Here is an 18970-nt window from a genome sequence, read left to right as displayed (position 1 = left end):
GCTCCAAATTGTCTATAATGAAGCCAGGAAAAGGGGACGGCTCCCGCGTTCTATGCGTGAGGCCATAATGATCCCCTTACTGAAGCCACGTAGAGAAAGCACTGACCCGGCGTCCTACCGACCTCTGTCCATGCTAACGACAGATTACAAGATTCTAAGCACAATACTGGCGACCAGGTTACACCACATGCAAGAACTGATCCACAAGGATCAATCTGGGTTTATACCCACCCGTAACACCACTCACAACATTCGGCGGTTACTCAGGCTAGTGAAAGACCCCCCGCCCGAGGCGCGGGCGCCCCTAGTATTGTCGATTGACATTGAAAAGGCTTTCGACAGCCTGGAATGGGACTATCTGTACAAAGTGACGCGGCGATTCGGCCTGGGTGACAACTACATACACTGGACAATAGTGCTGTATTCCTCGGCGAGTGCACGAGTGAAAGTGGGCACGCTGGTGTCACAGCAGTATGAGGTGTGTCGCGGCACCAGGCAGGGATGCGCATTATCCCCCCTGCTGTTTGCATTGGCGGTGGAGCCTCTGGCGGCCATGCCTAGAATGGGCAACCACTATGGCGGTCTGGTTTTCAGAGGGCACCGCCACTTTATCTCGCTGTACGCGGACGACCTCCTCCTCTTTCTGGAGAACTCCGACAGCGCGGTAGAGGGCGCGGAGAGACTCCTGGAGCGCTTCGGCAGGGTATCAGGCCTCAGGGTTAATTGGACTAAGACCTGTCTGTTCCCCCTACGGCGGGAGGAGGAGCAGCCCCCCACCTGCCAATTGATTAGATGGGAGCCTAGTTGTCTGGACTACCTGGGGGTGCATGTGTACCATGACGCCGCGAGCTTGTTGGAGGGCAACATAGGACGTTGCATCCGTGCCTTACGAAGCAGTATGTCTTTCTGGGCCACCCTGCCACTGTCAGTAACGGGCCGCATATCTCTTCTAAAGATGATCGCCTTGCCCCGATTGTTATATTACTTCAGGACACTCCCAGTTTGGGTGCCTGGAACGATTTTTAAGCAACTCAAGTCGCTGATAATATCCTTCCTGTGGGGCTCGGGCAGACGCAGAATAGCGTTACCGACGCTGACCCGTCCAAAAGACGAAGGGGGTCTGGCGGTCCCGAATTTCGAACTCTATTATCTAGCAGCACAACTGCAGTCCTTCATGCAGGAGGTAGCGAGGGTATACCGCGGTCCGGAGCGGGAGAGAGACATTGGCACTCCCCGTCATGTGTTGGCTTACATCACCCTCCAACAGAGATTGGCACTCGGGGATCTGACCCAGAAGGAGCGCACGTTCCGCCTGTGCTGGAACAGTTCGCAGAGGCGAGCAGGAGTCAGACATCCATATGCGCCCGAAATCCCACTGGGCATGGTGACAGCGCTCCCTCATGGGGGTAATTGGTCGAGGCTGCAGCTGTGGGAGGAGGCGGGACTGCAGATGGTGGGGGACCTGTACGATGACGGCGTGCTGTCCCCGTTCCAGACTTTGCAAGATCGCTACGACCTCCCAAGAGGGGATTACCTATTGTACACGGCGGTAGTGAGAGCCATGCAGGCACATTGGGGGGAGGGATTGGTTGAGCCCGCGACGACGCTCGCGTGCCAATATGTAATGATGTCAGCTGGCACCTTCAAGGCAGTGACGTGTCTCTACTCACGGATGCTAAATGAAACCCTTCAGCCCCTGGCTGCGTTAAAAAACAAGTGGGAACTGGACCTGCAGGTGGAAATCCCGGACACCACGTGGACGCAACTAGTGCGTAGAGCCAGAAAAAGCACGAGAAATGCACGATTCCAACTGATTTATTTCTATGTGCTCCACAGAGCATACCTTACCCCAGACAATAGAAGGAAATACTTTGGGGCTGAGGAGGCTGCTTGCCCTAGATGTAACGAGATAGGAGCAGACCTGATCCACATGTTGAGGGCTTGCCCACACCTGCAGGAGTACTGGAGGGAGATTGGCAGCACGTTGAATGAGGTAGCAGACAGGGACTTACAGTACGACGCGGCCGTTAGTATACTCCACTGGTTCCCGCACACGCCCAAAAATAAAATATCCAGCAAATTTATAGACATGGGCCTTATACTGGCGAAGAGGGAGGTGACTAAGGGGTGGAAGTCGAAGGCAGGTCCAACACACCGGAGATGGCTGAACGAATTCCTAAAATGGGCGGCTAGCGAGAGCACACTTAGGTACCAGCTAGCTCACCGCAAACCGGATGAGCGGGCTCAGGCAGCGGCAATGGAATGGGAAATGTTAGTGCAGGCCCTGCGAGACAGCCTAACCAGGGGGGAGGAAGACGAGGACTCTGATGATGCAGCCGATGTAGTCGTGATACCGGCTCCCCTGCCAGTCACACACGCTTAATGCTTAATGGATCTTTCCTGCTAACCACCACACATACTAACTCTTCCTGGCTAGGCGCTATGGGGAGGGGCACTGGGGGGGGGGGGAGGCAGAGGGAGGGATTGCAGGATCAAACTTAATGGAAGTAGAATGTGAGATTCATGGGAATTTGGGGGAGAGGGGGGCTAACATTAAAAGCGGGCAGCGGATCTCCCCACTCGACGACCGTACTTGTACGTACTGTAACGATGTAACATTTGGTTAAGTGGTGCCGCCCGGCCTCCGGGATGTGGGCAGAACGGCTGTGTATACTGCACGGATAAATGGTTACGGGGGCGGGAAACCTGCATTAATGACAATTGTCCTGAGTGTAATACGGTATATATTTGGTCCTGCAATAAAAATGGTTTGACAAAAAAAAAATGAAAGTGACGCAACTCCAGCAATGCGCCACAACAGATAGGTGAGTCCCATTTAAAAAGCCTTGTGTCATTCCTTACGCCTGGTCTGAGCAGGCTTAGGGATTTTGACGCAGTGAAGGCGTAGAGTGACGCAGTAAAATGTAAATTTCACTGCATCTGTTCTACATGGCTTTTTGCGTGGGAACAACCACCCTGCATACATTATACCTGACGTACGTATAATGTGACGCGGGGCTTTACAACGTGATGCATCTCCCTAGATGCATCACTTTGTAAATGGGCCACAATGAGCGCATTGTTTACGCCGCTGCTGCGTCACAAAAAGTGACGCAATGGCGGCAGGTGTCACAAGGGGTTTGTAAATCTGCCTCTGAGTTCTCACACGGGCACACCACTCACCCTGCACTTACACAGGCCTTCCTTTCACCCTGCTCTCAAACTGCTTACCCTGCACTTACACCACTCACCGTCACTCAGCACTTCCAGACCACACATCTAACACAGTACACATTAAACTACAGAACACTTGTAAATATGCACACATCTACAAATGCAGTCACAGAATATCTGTCCTTGCCACAGTACTAAATGCTTATTCAGTTCCATCCGTGACTACAAGTGGAATGCAAGAGGGGAGAGTGTACTAAGACTGTGGGATGGTATGGGGAAGGGGAGTGAGCTGGGGCTGTGAGGGCTGGTGTGGGAGCCAGGCTCAGTCTTGGGAAGTGGGGATCAGCCAAGAAGAAGCAGTGATAGCAGGTGAAGGCAGAAGGGTGGTGAAGCAGCACAACAGCCTTAGGATGAAGCACTGCAACTGAGGCTGTGAGCTGGTGTAGGAGTTGACTGGTACTGCAAGCTAGGGTGTGGGGCAGGTGGGGAAAGAATTCAGAGCTCAAGAGGTACTTGTTGGCTCTGTACTCAGCCCCTTTGGCCTTTATTACAGTCACTGAGAAGAAAGGGGGCGTGGTCACCTGTGGCCAGACATACTGTTTTTGATGCTTCTACCATGACATAGACCAACATCTGGGCCCTGTTAGCCTGCATAGTGGTATCACTCAGCAGGGGCTGGTACTGGAGGGGAGAGCGGGCTGAGGCTACAGCTGGTGTGTGAGATGGGAGCTCTCCATGGAGGAGCCAGTGAAGTTGAGGAGAGTTAAGTGAGGTTGTAGGTTGGTGTAGCAGGAGGGACATGGGATAAGACTGTTGTGACACAGGACCACATGCTAAGGCTGCAGTGAGCAGCAGTTCTGGAGTGCAAAGAAGGTCAGGCAAAACAAACTTTTTTGTTTTGATTTTCACTACTGGAAATGGGGAATATAAAGCAAACAGGGTCAGATGCCGCTGTGTCATCACACTGGACATAGCAACCATTTTGGATGAGGGACATCACTTGCTGGGAAGCTCTATTGACCAATACTTCTATCAATTATACTGCTGCTTGCTCATAGAGCAATATTCTTAGCCAATACTACCACATCATCGTGGAGGGGACTTCTTCTTGCAAACTGCCACGTTATTGCATTTTAATGGGGTAGCCATGTTAGGTGAGGGTACACCACTCAGGAGTCAATAGAAGTGCAACAAGCACTGCACTCTTTCTCGGCAGCACCACACAAGTTCTACCAAATCAAATGCTGTAATCAAGATAAACATGTGGGAGGAGCCAAAGTCTCTCTGAGGTTGTGTTTCTTAAAACTTTTTTCTGTCGATCACACAAGTTATGGCGATAGCCAGACCTACAAAGTACATCTCAGAAGTATTGAAACACATTCCGTATGGTGCTTAAAACTCACATCATAGCACTATACATTAACTTGAGCACATTAACACTTCAAGAATAAAACAAGGAGTTATGTCATGTGTTGTGGAGTACTGGTGATGATCCAAAAGTTGTGAAGGGGTTTTTAAAAAAAGTATTCGTTTTTTTTTTTTTAAATCATTGTTTTGATTATTTTCCTTTAATGCCTTTACTGCCTATTCCTACTTGAACCCATTGTGCTCTTGACTCTATTTGAAAACGTAGTATTAAGTGAATGACACTGACTATTTAGACTTAGATGGCATACGGTGTATAGGTGGTCACTCTGCATACATATCCTTTCTGACAGAGGGCATGTGTCAGATCCAGTTCAGGGGGCATGGGCAAGCAGGGGCTATTGGGCCTCAGCTGAGGAAGCAGGGGTGGCTTCAGTGGCAGCTCCTCCGCTAAGGCGGAGGAGCATTGCCCCACTGCTACTGGGCTAGTTAATGGTATAAAAAAGCCAACACCATCCTTCCACAAACCCTTCTAATTTTCATAATAAAAGCACTGTTATTCTCTACTTCATCTTTGGCGTATTCTTTAATTGTGTTAAGGTGGCATTTTACTCTACAATCATTACAGTTTTTCAAGGACAGCATTTTGTCATGAAATATGTAAATAAATGATACATTAAATGTACACAACACATTCCTGTGAATATGAAAACTGATAATACAATATTTATTTTGGCTCATTCAGTTTTTAGCTTCTCCAAGTTTTGCCTCCATTCCTGCCTTCTTTACAGAGTTGTCTCCTCACCTTTCATATTTCTGTAGCAGAGGCATTCAAATACAACAATTTTGATTTGTCTGGCCTTAAAATATTTAAAGAACACACTGTGAAAGAGGAAGAAGAAGACGTGAAAGAGAAAAACACACCTAATGTAGAATTTTAAGAAGCTACTAAATGGAGTGCTCCTAAAATAGTATGCCTCGGCAAAAAGAGATGCCAGAAATCTACATCTTGCTGAGCCTGCCAACAACAACAGAAAGGCTGTTCTTCCATCATTACATCAGAAAAAAACAACAAGATGGTTTTGAGAATTCCTGACCCCAAGCCAGCAGAGTCAAACCAGATTCTCAAACATGGGAAATTTCAGGTGGGGTCCTTCACAGTGTCCGTCTCATTGTCACAGAACAAATATAGTGCAGGTCATTACGAGGCAGAGCAATGCAAGGCCGGGCAACAGCAAACTAAACGAGGGTACCTGCTTTAGAAGCCATAGAGCTGATCAAACTTTATAGGAAGCAGAGCTTGGTCTTTGCTTTGCATGGAACAGGTCCTATCACCTGAAAGCGAGAATCGGATTCTACATCCCTTCTAGAAGTCTGCGTTCAGCAAATCTTTTCTTGGCCAAAATCCGTTGGATATGTAAATCTAGAATGGGAGGCAGGTCTTTTTCTTTTCTGGGTCCTACCTTATGGAATAACCTGCCGCTGGATCTGAGATGCCTTACTTCCACCGCTCTATTTCGGAAGAAGCTGAAAACATGGCTCTTCTTGAACAACTAATTCTGTGTCTTTGTAAATTTTTTCTCGGTTTTCTACATTGTTAGTGTAGAGCGGCAGTTGGGCTTTAGAAGTTATCTTTACATTACATTACATTACATCTTTGATATTTGTTTGCTGGGAGTCGTTTGTGTTGTAGGGCTCTTATGCCCAGCTCATGCTTCGACAGAGGAAGAGATTCCACTTATCAAGCACTCCTATTGCCCCCAGAAGACACAATTAAGTGTGAGCCTATTTTCGGAAAGCAGCGGCCGAAATCTCAGGAGCAGCCTAAGCAACTGATAACAACACAGCAAGAAAAATAGTCATGGGAAATTTAACCCAAACTAAACATATCGAGGTTTATTCTTTGCTTTCTGCGTGAAAAATATTTAGTTTTTCTCTGTTGGAAGGCAACCTATCAGGGAGCCAGGGAAGTAACCACTAGACCTTACACTAACCCTTATGGTCAGACATCTCCCTACTACGGTCTTTGTCCTGTCATTCACTCCTTTGCTATCTTTCCCCACCCTACACACACTTGTGTGGCACTGCCAGGTACTCTCCCCCATTGATTTCTTTATAGGCATATACTCAGGCACTCTAGTATGTTTCGCATCTCAAATCGACCTAAGAAAACTACATCTAGTTACTTGTCAAACAATGTTTGTTCATCTGTTTTGTTGCTATCCGGCAGAGGAAAAAAAAAGAGAAATCAAAGGATTTAAGACACACACAGGAAATACATGGCAAGAAGAACCCATCTGTCCCCATTGATGACACAACAAAATATGTATTTATGCAAACGTTAAAACTCAAAGTCATTCTTTAAAGTTCCCTAGACTCGGTTAGGAAGTCATGGCAATTATCCAACCACTGCACTTGGTCCATTTCCATGGGTGATTAAGCTTGACTCCCATTATGGTGTTGATCAGTCGTGAAACAAAGAAGACAGCAAAACGTCAAAGGTGCAACATGGCGTGGGACCTCAGTCCAACGTGTACAGGCTTTGGGCAACTGTTATTCAATAAGAGGAATAACATTGGTAATTAAATAGCGGTGTCCTAAACTGATGGATATATCTTCGTTCTTAGGAGTCATCGTAGAGCGGGTTGTTGTAGTTTCCCCAAGAACCGTAGTCGTGATCATCCACAAGTCTTCCGTATGATGAATGCCTGTGACCAGAAAGAGAGAACAACATCACTCTGGATCGACTGGGAAACATATCAATTAATTTATTGTAACAGCTTTATAAAGCATGGATGGTAGTCTGGGCGATGTTAATGTGCTCTGCAATCAAACAATCATATAAATAAATTTAACATTCACAGAAGTGTGTGGTAGGTGTGGTATTTCTGGGAAACTACTAAGGGCAGAAGGAAAGGTGATGGGGAAGCAGACTATCCAAAAGGTTCATTAAAGATGAATACTTTGCTAAGAGGACTGTAGTCCTGAGAGGGCTGAGAGCATGGCCTGTCTGGTCTGAGGACAGAAGGGTAAATCTCCTAGTGAAAAGAAGTTTGCATATTGAGCAAGTTCTTTTGGTCTGCTTTTGATTTCAGCTAGAATCTCTTCACCCATTGGTCTGTGGTAACATTCACATTTTTCATCTGCCCAGGCATTCAGCATCAGTAGCGGCCGGTGGTGGAGCAGGGTGGGGGGTAGTAAACTATGGAATACGGCCCAACGGAGGTAAGTAAACAAATAAATAAATAAAACGAATTTTGTTGCGCGCGCTGCATTGTCAATTGCGATGCAGTGTGCGCAACGAAATTTGATGTATTTATTTATTTGTTTACTTACCTCCGTTGGGCCGTATTCCATGGTTTACTACCCCCCACTCTGCTCCACCCCCGCACCGACCCACCACCCTGCAGCACTCCCATCACCGGCCGCTACCGTTCAGCATAAGGCAATTGGCCAGCCCACTTCACCAATCTTTACTATGAGGGATGGTATTTTGCCCATTCACAAGGATCACATCCATGCACAAAGTAGTTCCCTTCAGTAGTAGGAACTGCTATGACAATGTGTGCTTTTTGAGACTACAAAATGTTTTTGAATTTAGCAAAATTGTTATTGTAGATTTACGAGGGCCATGCAGCTTTGCCAACAACAAAGACATGCAAAAAATATGACAAAGAAAACCAGCACTAACAAAGCAAAAAGGGTGCCAGTCAATACTAGACTTATTGGCTTTACCAATTCTTGTTTTATGTGTGATATTAGTGTTAATATAGCTCAGGGTGAAGTTCAAAGATTTTGCCACAGGAAACATAGAGGGGGAAGTGAATGTATGCCTGTGTCCTTACGCAATGGAGACATACAGAGTTGGGAAATGAGAAAGAATCCACATTTTGATGAGAGATAGAATGCACACCAAGCAGCAGTGGCCGGTGCAGGTAAGTGTGGTGGGGCAGGGACAGCGGGGTGGTAGGGGGGGGGGGAGGAGAGTCGATAGATGATGGAATAGGGAAAATTAATTAAATAAATAAATCCTATTCCGTCGCCTGTCGACATCCAGCCTCGCCCCACCACGCTTACCTGCATTGGCTGCTGCTGAGACCAAGATGCACTTTTCCAAAACATCCCCACTGCATGGAGATAGAAAGCTTGTATCCAATACTTAGTTTTGATCCTGACAGGGCCTGAGTCATATAAAAAGGATCAAAAAGAGTTACATAAGAAAATGTAAGGAGACCATACATTATGCCCTGGAGAGAACTGACACCGAGAATAAACACCATGTTGTGTCCAACTAGCTCTAGGGAGAGGTAGTGCTTAAAAAATGAAGGTGACTTCAAGCTCGTATACTGTGACCTCTGCGTCACACCCATTAAGCTGAATGCAACCAGGACCCTTTTTTCAGGATCCGGTTCGGATTAGCAAGCCAGTTTCCTGTGAGAAGCACTGTACATCTTTGGACAACCAATGCAGTAAAACAGAGGCAAGGTTTCATATATGAATAAAATAGAAGACAATGCACATGGACAGCTCTTAGGGGCATATTATCAAGCCAGGCGATAAAATTATCGCCGCTTTAGCGTCAATAAAACTGCCACAAAAGCGACGATAATGGGCTTGATAATATGCTCTATGGAATTCCAATTGAAGCCCATGTTAGATGTGAAGGACATCTAACCTGAGCTTCAATTGGAATTCCATAGAGCATAATATCAAGCCCATTATCGCCGCTTTAGCGGCAGTTTCCTTCCGCTAAAGCGGCAATAATTTTATCGCCTGGCTTGATAATATGCCCCTTAATGTGAAATATACACGCTTTGTGTAGATTTGCAACTGCTCTCCAAAGATATCAAGCTTGCATGTAAAATACCTCCCCATTATGTAATGTCCACAGCTAAACGTATGGTATTCTCATACATTTCTTGAGCCCCTTGCTTTTTCTAATCCTCTTTCCAGGAGGTCACCCTGTAGTCTCCAACGAGGCTCCAAATGCTTCCCATTCCTTGAATATCTGGAAATTGTGAGCATGCGTGCTCTCTTCCACTCTCACTCCACCGCTGACACCTAGATCATCACGGTGTAGGAGAAGAAGTGCAGATAAATGTGGAAGGGGCATGTTTGTGAGAACCTGCAATGGGGGAGCTGTGAAGGTGGTCACTTCATTTGCATTGCCTGGCGATCCTCGTGGAATGTTAACAGTTACTCCTCTGGGTGCCATAAGATTGTGGAAAATCTGTGGTCAAGCAGAATGTCTGCAGGAGCAGGCAGCACCTCTAAATGCAAATCAAGCATTGTAATTATCCACAGTGTGAGTAGTTTTGATTGGCAAGCCTGGCTTACAAGTAGAAACAAATCTTTGTGGATCAGGCACTCTTTCTTAATTCTGTACGATTGCCCTAATATCATGGCTGAGAAGCTATCCCTTAGTACAGAGGTTTCATTCACTCACCTAGAAAGTGCTTCTGCTTGACACCGGTTGGACAGCCCATTTGATATAAATTTGGTCAAACAGCTTGAAAGGTTGTGCGAAAATATCCTTCTATGGTGTAACACTGTTGCCTGGAATCAAAGGTATAATCAAATTCTATTTATTTTTGTCACGCCTGCTCCTACACTGCAGTATGTTAGAGCCAGTGGTACTGCGTAAACACACAATCATACAGATAAGCGGGCAATGCCACTCACTTCAGGAAACTCCTTGCAGGAAGTTGCTTATGCCTCTCCAGTAATTTTGACAGTGGATTTTTCTATGGGAGAGAAAGCTGTCTGGATTAGTCACAGGCTGGTGCCGGTGCTCCCTTCCGGTTCTATGATTTTAGGTGAGCTGGAAGGGTCTGAGGAGGCCAGGGGGCACAGACAAATGGTAATTCATGCCAACCAGGCCAGGGAGTCAACATCTTCATCTCACTGTGGCCGTGAGACAAAAGGGAGCAAATGTTTCTCAACAAACGTATAGCTCAGTTTTGGGATTTCGTAGTGTTAGTTATTGGATATTTTTGTTTACAATATCAAATACAGTCAACAGTCTTCTGAGGCCCTTATCCATCTTATCTGTCAAGACACTATTGTAGGTAAACATGGACAATATAATAGCAATAGGGCGGGATGCTCCATGCCTGATTCACCTTGTCACCTGGAAGGAATCAATTCCATCCCTGTTTACAACAAATCTTATCTGTAATACAGTTCCTTCCAATAGCCGTCTGGACCAATCTCACTCATAATTGCTCAGGTGCTTCATTTCTAATTCAGGGGGACAACTTCAGCTTGTTTCCCAGAGTGTGGTGCCTCGATCTGCTGTTGCCCCCACACCGAAACACCACACCTGCAACCTCGGCATCATATTTGACACAGCAGGTCATTGCAGTTGCTTCAGCCTGCTTCCACACGATTTGCAAGCTCGTAAAAATCTTCAGATGGCTCCCCATCCGCACCAGGAAAACTGTACTGCAGGCCCTCATAACCAGCCGGCTCGACTATGGCAATGCTCTTTATACCGGCACAACCTCTGAATTCCTGCAAAGACTCCAGACAACCCAGAATGCAGCAGATAGGCTGATCTTCAAGCTGCCCAAAAGAACACATATCATATCGATGTTTAAATCTCTTACTATTGCCCACCATGCTCTTCACGGCCTGGGGCCACTGTATTTGCAGAAACGGTTCTCCTTTTACGTTCCAGGGAGGCTACTGCGCTCCTCTGCACTTAGGTTGGCAAAGGTTCCTTGCTTCCACCGGCACCGACTAGGTGGTGCGTCCCTTGCCGTTCTGGCAGCCCGGGCTTGGAATGCCCTACCGCTGGCGCTTTGCAGTGAGGAAGACCCGGTAGCTTTAAAAAAATTGTTAAAAACTTGTCTTTTTGTCTGAGTTTTTGTTATGCTTTCAGTTTCCCTATGCTCGCGCCGGGACACTCCTCGGAGTTGCTGTGCGCGTTAGAAGACTAGCTAACAAAACAACATAACATAACATATCACACAGCACCTAAAGGACCTCCACTGGCACCCCACACAAAAAAGAAGCCAGTTCAAGCTCCTGACCCACAACCTTCCACTAACCTTACAGAAACCTTTGCTCCTCGCAGCTCACACTCGCTCAGACGCCACGCATCTGCACCAGAGGACACTCATTCTCCCACCTCGCTGCCAAAGTCTAGAACACCCCTCCCTCTCAAACCTCCGCACTTCACCATTGCTGAACCACTTCAAGAAGGAACTGAAGACCTGGCTCTTGGACTGAGAAATGCAGCAAAGCATCTGGATACCCCCGGGGTGATGAGCTGCGCTATACAAATACTAGTTGATTTATTTATTGGCTTCTATGTCTAGTAGAGCTCAGAATTGCAGAATATACTTTGTTTAAGAGACCGAAGCATCCAACATTGGTCGGGTTTTTGCCTTTTTTCATTTCCTGGATGCTAAAGAGGGACACCTTGCTTCATCACTAGATAGACTGGGCCTCTCTTGAAACAATACAGAACTCCATTTCTGGGGTGCAACAGTGAAAATGAATGTCTTCAAACACCCAAATGTTGCCGCAAATTGGATATCCACTGAACCACCTATGAAAAATGCAGTTTTTGGGGGGGGGGGACAGGAAAATAGCAATTATTTTGTAAAAAAGTGTGTCCCTCCAAATTTCTAGTTTACAGTTGCAGTATACCCCACTGTAAGGGACTATTATTCCTGGTAAAAAAACTATTGCGTTCCTAAATTTCATATTAGAATCTACTCCTTGTGACTCCTTGATCCATTCAAATCCTGACTTTCAAGATGTCAATGTTTTCATTAATAAATACCTCGAACAGGTAAGTTCCCCGTCAGCTTGACTATTGTTTCTACTTTGTGTTAGAGGTGTTGCACCCAAAGTAAGCCACTCCTCTTTCCATGGGCCAATGATGCAGTCTCTCTGAGCATCCTCTCTTTCTGTTCACTCCTGCGTTTATGATCCTTTTCAGGCCGCTCGTGCTTCTGATGTCGAAAATTATTTTTCATCCAATTATTAATGTATAGCTCTTAGAAGCACATTACGACGCAAAGCAATAGCAGAGGAAAAAGTCTTCTAAAACAACATTAAAAACATTGGAGCAGATTTACAAGCCCCTTGCGCCCTTTTACGCAGCCATTGCGTCACTTTTTTTGACTCAACGACGGCGCAAACAATGAGCCCTATTTACAACGTGACGCATCTAGGGCGATGCGTCACGTTGTAAAGCCCTGCGTCACATTATACCTGCGTCAGGTATAATGTATGCAGGGTGACGTTCCTACGCAGGAAAGCCTCATAAAAGTGACGCAGTGAAATCTACAAGAATTTACTGCGTCACTTTTAGGACCCCACTGCGTCAAAACCTTACCTTGAAGCAGGCATAAGGAGTGACGCAGTGTAGTGGGAATAGACCACAAAATGCATTGCTGGAGTTGCGTTGTGCTTGCGACACGACTCCAGTAATGCATGACTTTTGCCCCACCAGATGCGTTAGAATTTCTGACGCATCTGTCAATCCTCCCGCCATGGTGCGCCGTATAGTAAATACGGTGCATCCATGGTGGCGCACGTATTTTTTAGGGTGGCGCAAGGAAAGTGACGCATCTCTATAGATGCGTCACTTTCTTGTAAATCAACCCCATTGTCTTCAGCTGGTAGAAACTATCACAGTTTGCTGAGCTCTTTTGCTGAAGTGGTTGTTCTTGAGGCCCGACTACTCGCCACAGGACCTGGTGCTCACTGCCTGACTTCAACCAATGTGTTTCAGAATGTGAGATTGGCACCACACCACTAACCCAACCTGAGGTGATTCTTGCCTCCAACCGTACAGATTACCAACCACCCCTTTGAACCCATTAGTGCAGAGAAAGGGCAACTACTCTATCTTAAAAAATACCCATGCTAATGTCACTATTAATTGTTTCACTGTTCAGGACAAAATGTATTGGTTGACTTGTCAATGGCTGGACAATTGTGTTTTTTTTACATGGAAACCCAGTAATCAATAGAGAAATTCATCTTGAGCACTGAGGGGCTTATTTTTATTGACACACCGGCAGCGCAGTGGGCTTCCCCCTGTTTACATGGCCATGTAAAGTCACCATGCATGACTTTTCATGACCTTATGAATATTTTCCTTTCACGCATAGTGGTGTTGTGGGTGTTCCCATGCAACATCCATGGAACTTGACGCATTCCCAGATATGCAACATTTTGTAAAGCTGGGAATGCATCAAAATCCTACGCCTCTCAATGGGAGGCCAAGGAGGCGCAACAAGGATAAATACTTTTATTTCCATTCGTTTTTTCTTTCTCTATGCGTGCTGCATTCTGCAGCACGGATAGAAAGAGGAACATGCCTCAAAGGATTGTTTTTGTGCAGGACTGTGTCCCTTCCTGCAAAAAAATAATAATCCCCTCTGCGCAGGCACCCTTGCAAAATGGTGTAATCAAGGAGGGGGGACACGAGAGCTGGATATTTAGAGAGGTCCTGTTCTAATGCTCCCAGTGGTCTACGTAGGAAAAGACAGGTAAGAGCAGTTCCTCTAATTGGCCAATTTGGAAGGATAGTAGTAGTTACTATGATCTGAGAAGGGAAATTTCGAATTCAGATCTTGTTGCCCTCACACACCTGTTAGGGTGTCATGCTTCATCATTGGGCGTGCTCCTCGTCGGACCGGCGGTGCAATGTCCGACGGGCCTGGTGGCTTCTTTTTCGGAGGTCTTTTGATCTGAGTACGCCGTTTTGTATGAAGACCATGTGAATGATTATGGAGGGTAATAGCTCCTAAGAATGTGGGGATTCAAGAGAAATTAAAATAGGCCCTGGCCCCTCAATAGTTTTAATAAGGTTAAATAGGGCTGGGACTAAATAAAACCAGGGAGGCTACTTATGTGATGCAAGGTATCAGGGTAGCCTATAGTTGACAAGGGTCAACATGTTTCGTGTCACGGTGCTCAAGATTGAGCGACACTTCTTCAGGACCGTGGGACCAGTAAAGAATTCGTATACCTCAGTTTTCTTATAACGGGGTATTACAGGTCAACCACATACCAACTGGACCTAAGTATGGTTCAGAATAAAAGGCTCCGCCTCAGAGTGAGGGGTTCAAAGCTTCATAGGTAAGGGAGTAGTAACCGGACCACTGGAACGGTCCCTCCGAACGTTGACGGGGGCAGGCCACAACAGGACGTGTCTACTCCTCACCTGGATATCCAGGTGAGGAGTAGACACGTCCTGTTGTGGCCTGCCCCCGTCAACGTTCGGAGGGACCGTTCCAGTGGTCCGGTTACTACTCCCTTACCTATGAAGCTTTGAACCCCTCACTCTGAGGCGGAGCCTTTTATTCTGAACCATACTTAGGTCCAGTTGGTATGTGGTTGACCTGTAATACCCCGTTATAAGAAAACTGAGGTATACGAATTCTTTACTGGTCCCACGGTCCTGAAGAAGTGTCGCTCAATCTTGAGCACCGTGACACGAAACATGTTGACCCTTGTCAACTATAGGCTACCCTGATACCTTGCATCACATAAGTAGCCTCCCTGGTTTTATTTAGTCCCAGCCCTATTTAACCTTATTAAAACTATTGAGGGGCCAGGGCCTATTTTAATTTCTCTTGAATCCCCACATTCTTAGGAGCTATTACCCTCCATAATCATTCACATGGTCTTCATACAAAACGGCGTACTCAGATCAAAAGACCTCCGAAAAAGAAGCCACCAGGCCCGTCGGACATTGCACCGCCGGTCCGACGAGGAGCACGCCCAATGATGAAGCATGACACCCTAACAGGTGTGTGAGGGCAACAAGATCTGAATTCGAAATTTCCCTTCTCAGATCATAGTAACTACTACTATCCTTCCAAATTGGCCAATTAGAGGAACTGCTCTTACCTGTCTTTTCCTACCCTTGCAAAATGGTACATGGGTGTCTGCGCAGGCACACGGCTGCTGTTTGTGCACTGGCACAGAGGAGAAGGACAGGAATGCACTGTATCTTATACTGTGCATTCCTGCCCTTTTATTTTGACGCACGGCAGCGCAGCAGGAAGGCTTGCTGCACTGCCATGGGTCAAAATCTTGTAAATGAGGCCCTGAGATGGCTTAATAAACTATACCGTGTAGAATCCGTAGCAGATGTTGCAGAGTCTCTCTTCTATTGGTAGTCCTTAGATTTCTATACTTTGCAAGGGCCATCAATGGCTCCTTCCAAGTTGGGCACCCTTGCTTTCTATGACTTATTTTGTGAAAATGGCACTTCTCGGACAGCTTCTTCCATGTGCAGTTAACTGCATCAGCAAACTAGACACTGGCAACGACTGGGCACCGCACTTGCCACCCGCGCCCTCTCCCACTCACTCCACAGGCCAGGTTACCAATCGCATTCTGCTGACAACTTGCTTATGGGTATAACACCTACCATTTCATGAAAGCTGCACACACTAAAGTGGCCACTAAATTTAGAACTGAAGCGGATAAAATACCTTCATTATTATTGCAAAAGCTTGAAAACTGGTATTGTGTTGAATGAACATCTCTTTGCAACTACTCTGGCACGTCTTGATTGTGTATAATGTCACTAAAAATGTTGGCCGGCCAAATGTCATGGGCCTGCTCATTACTGGCAGGATTCATGAAAGAGTAGGTAAGAATCTGGGCTACAAAGGCACCTATTTCACAATCCACACCACCATTGTACCAAGATTCATACAGACTAGCATAATAATTTGGGTAAGAAAATGTTGTTTGTCTTGTATTTTTCCAGCGCACTATGCTTGTAAACTATTTTGCCTACAATAAGGTTTTCCTGTACAGTTTCTTTGCAAAAGAATGTTGTCCTATCGCGTTCTTGACTACAATTTCGCTGTAAATTATTTTCCACATACGTGTTTCTTCTTCTCCTATTGTAAATTAGAGGTTTGCTTTACATTCATTTATGCCAAGTAAAAAGTGATGCAAAAGTGGCGCAAGGGGCTTGTAAATCTGCCCCAAACTGTTTTTAGTTGCTGATGCCTACCATTGGAGTGCATGGGCTTGAGGCCTGCCATTGATAGGAGATGCAGTGAGGGGTAACATCACCTACCCCACCGTTCCCAGGTGCATACATCCTTCAAGGAAGCCCTTTTTAGCTAGAATTTATATTCTAGCGGCCATCAACTCTACTATTATTGCCAGAGTGTCACTCCCAAGTAGCTACCTCTTCAGGCCTCCCCAATCGCGATCAATGGCACCACCCATTGAGTACCAGTTTGGAGACAGATTACCGAAATGTCAGAATTTGACTCACTAATTGAGTCTCAGTCTGAAAAGAAATTACCGAAATGTCAGAATTTGACATCCCCCATTGAGTCACAGTTTGGAGACAGATTCCCGAAATACCGAATTTTACATCACAATGAGATGTTGTAGGGTGATCAAGAGATAATACAGTAAATGGAACTACTGACAAAAAAAACAAGGTACAGATCCTAGCTTATGAGAGTTGACTGCAGATTTATGGTGGTACCTGGTACGGTTCTTCCTTTTCAGAAAATACGTTAATTCTCAAAATGATCGTGCAAAATGCAGTAGAAAGCAACAGCCGGGAACTCTGTATCATATTTGTGTAGCGCTTACTACCCGTGATGAGGCGTTGAAGTACTTTTCAGTGTGTAGCACGCTACTCCGGATCTCAAAGGTGGATTAGTGGTGGTCTGGTAGGGGGAAATATAACCTGTTATTGGGAGTGGTGGGAGTCATAGACATGGGAGTCTGTTAGTTGGATGCATAGGATAAAGGATGGATACAGGAGGGAAGAGTTCATAAAGGAGTATTTGGAAGTTCATAGTAGTAAAAGAGGTCTGGGTTGAATCAGAGAGTGGAAGTAGGGTGCGTTTTGGAAGAGGAATAGGAGGAGTCATAGAAAAGTTATCTGATGCGGTTGGGGCCGATAAGTATTTTTTTCCCTGCAGTGGGAGGAAAAAATATACATATTTAATTACGTGACCACACAAAAGAGGTATACATACATAGAGATTTTAACATGATATGCATCTGGAGAATAAAATCAGGAGATATAGAATTGTACTGGATATGTCCCATATATATATATATTCATGGATAAATATTTACAAAGTCAGGCTTTCTGTCCCAGGTCAGTAGCCATCATCTCTAACACATTTATCTGCATGGCTGGTTCATGCCCAAAAACGAGCAGAATCATTTCTGGGCGTAACAATTCTCATGAGAATGTCCTCAAGAACAAAATAGGACTACCTAAATTGCAAATGAGTCTGCTAAAATAATTAATGTTTGAAATGTTGGTCGATGGAGGCGCATCCATGAAGAATTAACATTTTGTGAAATTTATCTGGCTATATTTGGAAATAATTCATGTTTATAACAGGAGGTAGCACAAAAACACATCCTTTCTCTATAAATGTCAGGGTCACAGTGTGGGAGATAACTTGTAATGCAAGGGAAGTTTTATGAATTTTTGGAGCATGGGCAGTGTGAAATAACCAGCACTATGAAAACAAAATGTGATTTTTTTTTAAAAACTGGGCGGGACACTGCAGCAAACAGAATAACATATGCTCTTGTGAATGATCCCACTGTTAACCCCAAAAAGCAGGGTTAAAATACCAAATATGCCACAAATGAACTCCATCAACGCTGGGCTACTTCTTTCACCAGGGTTTCTTTGAAACCCTGGATAATGGCGCTGTAAGAAATCTATGATTATAGTCTCAGTGTCATTACCACTGTGCTCCTGTGATAGGATTTTTACCTGAACGGACTTCAAATTACCTGAGGTGCAGTAATGCATACGTTTGAAAATGTTCCATATGTAACAAGCGTACGGCGAAATTTGGGACATTATGCTATTTTACACTGGTCGGGCCTAGACAGGAGACCACTTGTAGGGACAGACATTCTTTACTGGACCCCATAAACTCACCTTACATCAGAGTACCGGGTTAGTCAAATTCAAGAACGCCCTGGGCCTTATTTATGAGGTCCCAGCACTGCCGGAACGTCACTTTTTGCTACGTTCCGTGGCACAGGAGCTTGCTCTATATTTACGAGGCAGCGCTAAGCCACTTTTTTTGGCTTAATGCTGCCTCGTAAATATCGTCCACTTTAACGTCTGCGTTAAAGGGTCATGCAATGGGTGTTGCAGGGGGCGTTCCCAGCAACATCCATGTCTTTGTGACACTCCCCCAGATTTATGAGAAATTGTAATCTGAGACAGAGCCAAAAGCGTACGTCTCCCCAGGGGAGGCGTAAGGGAGGCACAACGGGGAGAAATATCTTTATTTCTCATTGTTTCTCCTGATTCTATGTGTGTTGCATTCTGCAGCCCATTGTGCGCTGGCGCAGGGGAAAAGGACAGGAATGCGCCGTATAGGACAGATACAGCGCATTCCTGCCCTCTTCTTTTGCCATAGGTCAGCGCCGCAGGAAG

The 18970-nt window shown here is 45.7% G+C and overlaps 1 protein-coding gene across 1 annotated transcript in view; it reads right to left on the bottom strand.

Annotated features, from left to right (window-relative positions):
- Window positions 1-5106: 5106 nt before the first annotated feature.
- Window positions 5107-18970, bottom strand: part of PARM1 (prostate androgen-regulated mucin-like protein 1) — a 409351-nt gene continuing 395487 nt past the window's right edge. The window contains exon 4 of the mRNA XM_085636487.1: window positions 5107-7247. Coding sequence (XP_085492613.1) covers window positions 7163-7247 — 85 coding nt within the window. The 3' untranslated portion in view covers window positions 5107-7162. The remainder of the gene's footprint in view (window positions 7248-18970) is intronic.

This window comes from Triturus cristatus, chromosome 2_1, assembly GCF_964204655.1.
Source record: "Triturus cristatus chromosome 2_1, aTriCri1.1, whole genome shotgun sequence".
NCBI lineage: Eukaryota > Metazoa > Chordata > Amphibia > Caudata > Salamandridae > Triturus > Triturus cristatus.
The sequence above is the reverse complement of the archived record's forward strand: the minus strand, read 5'-3'. Positions and strand labels throughout refer to the sequence as shown.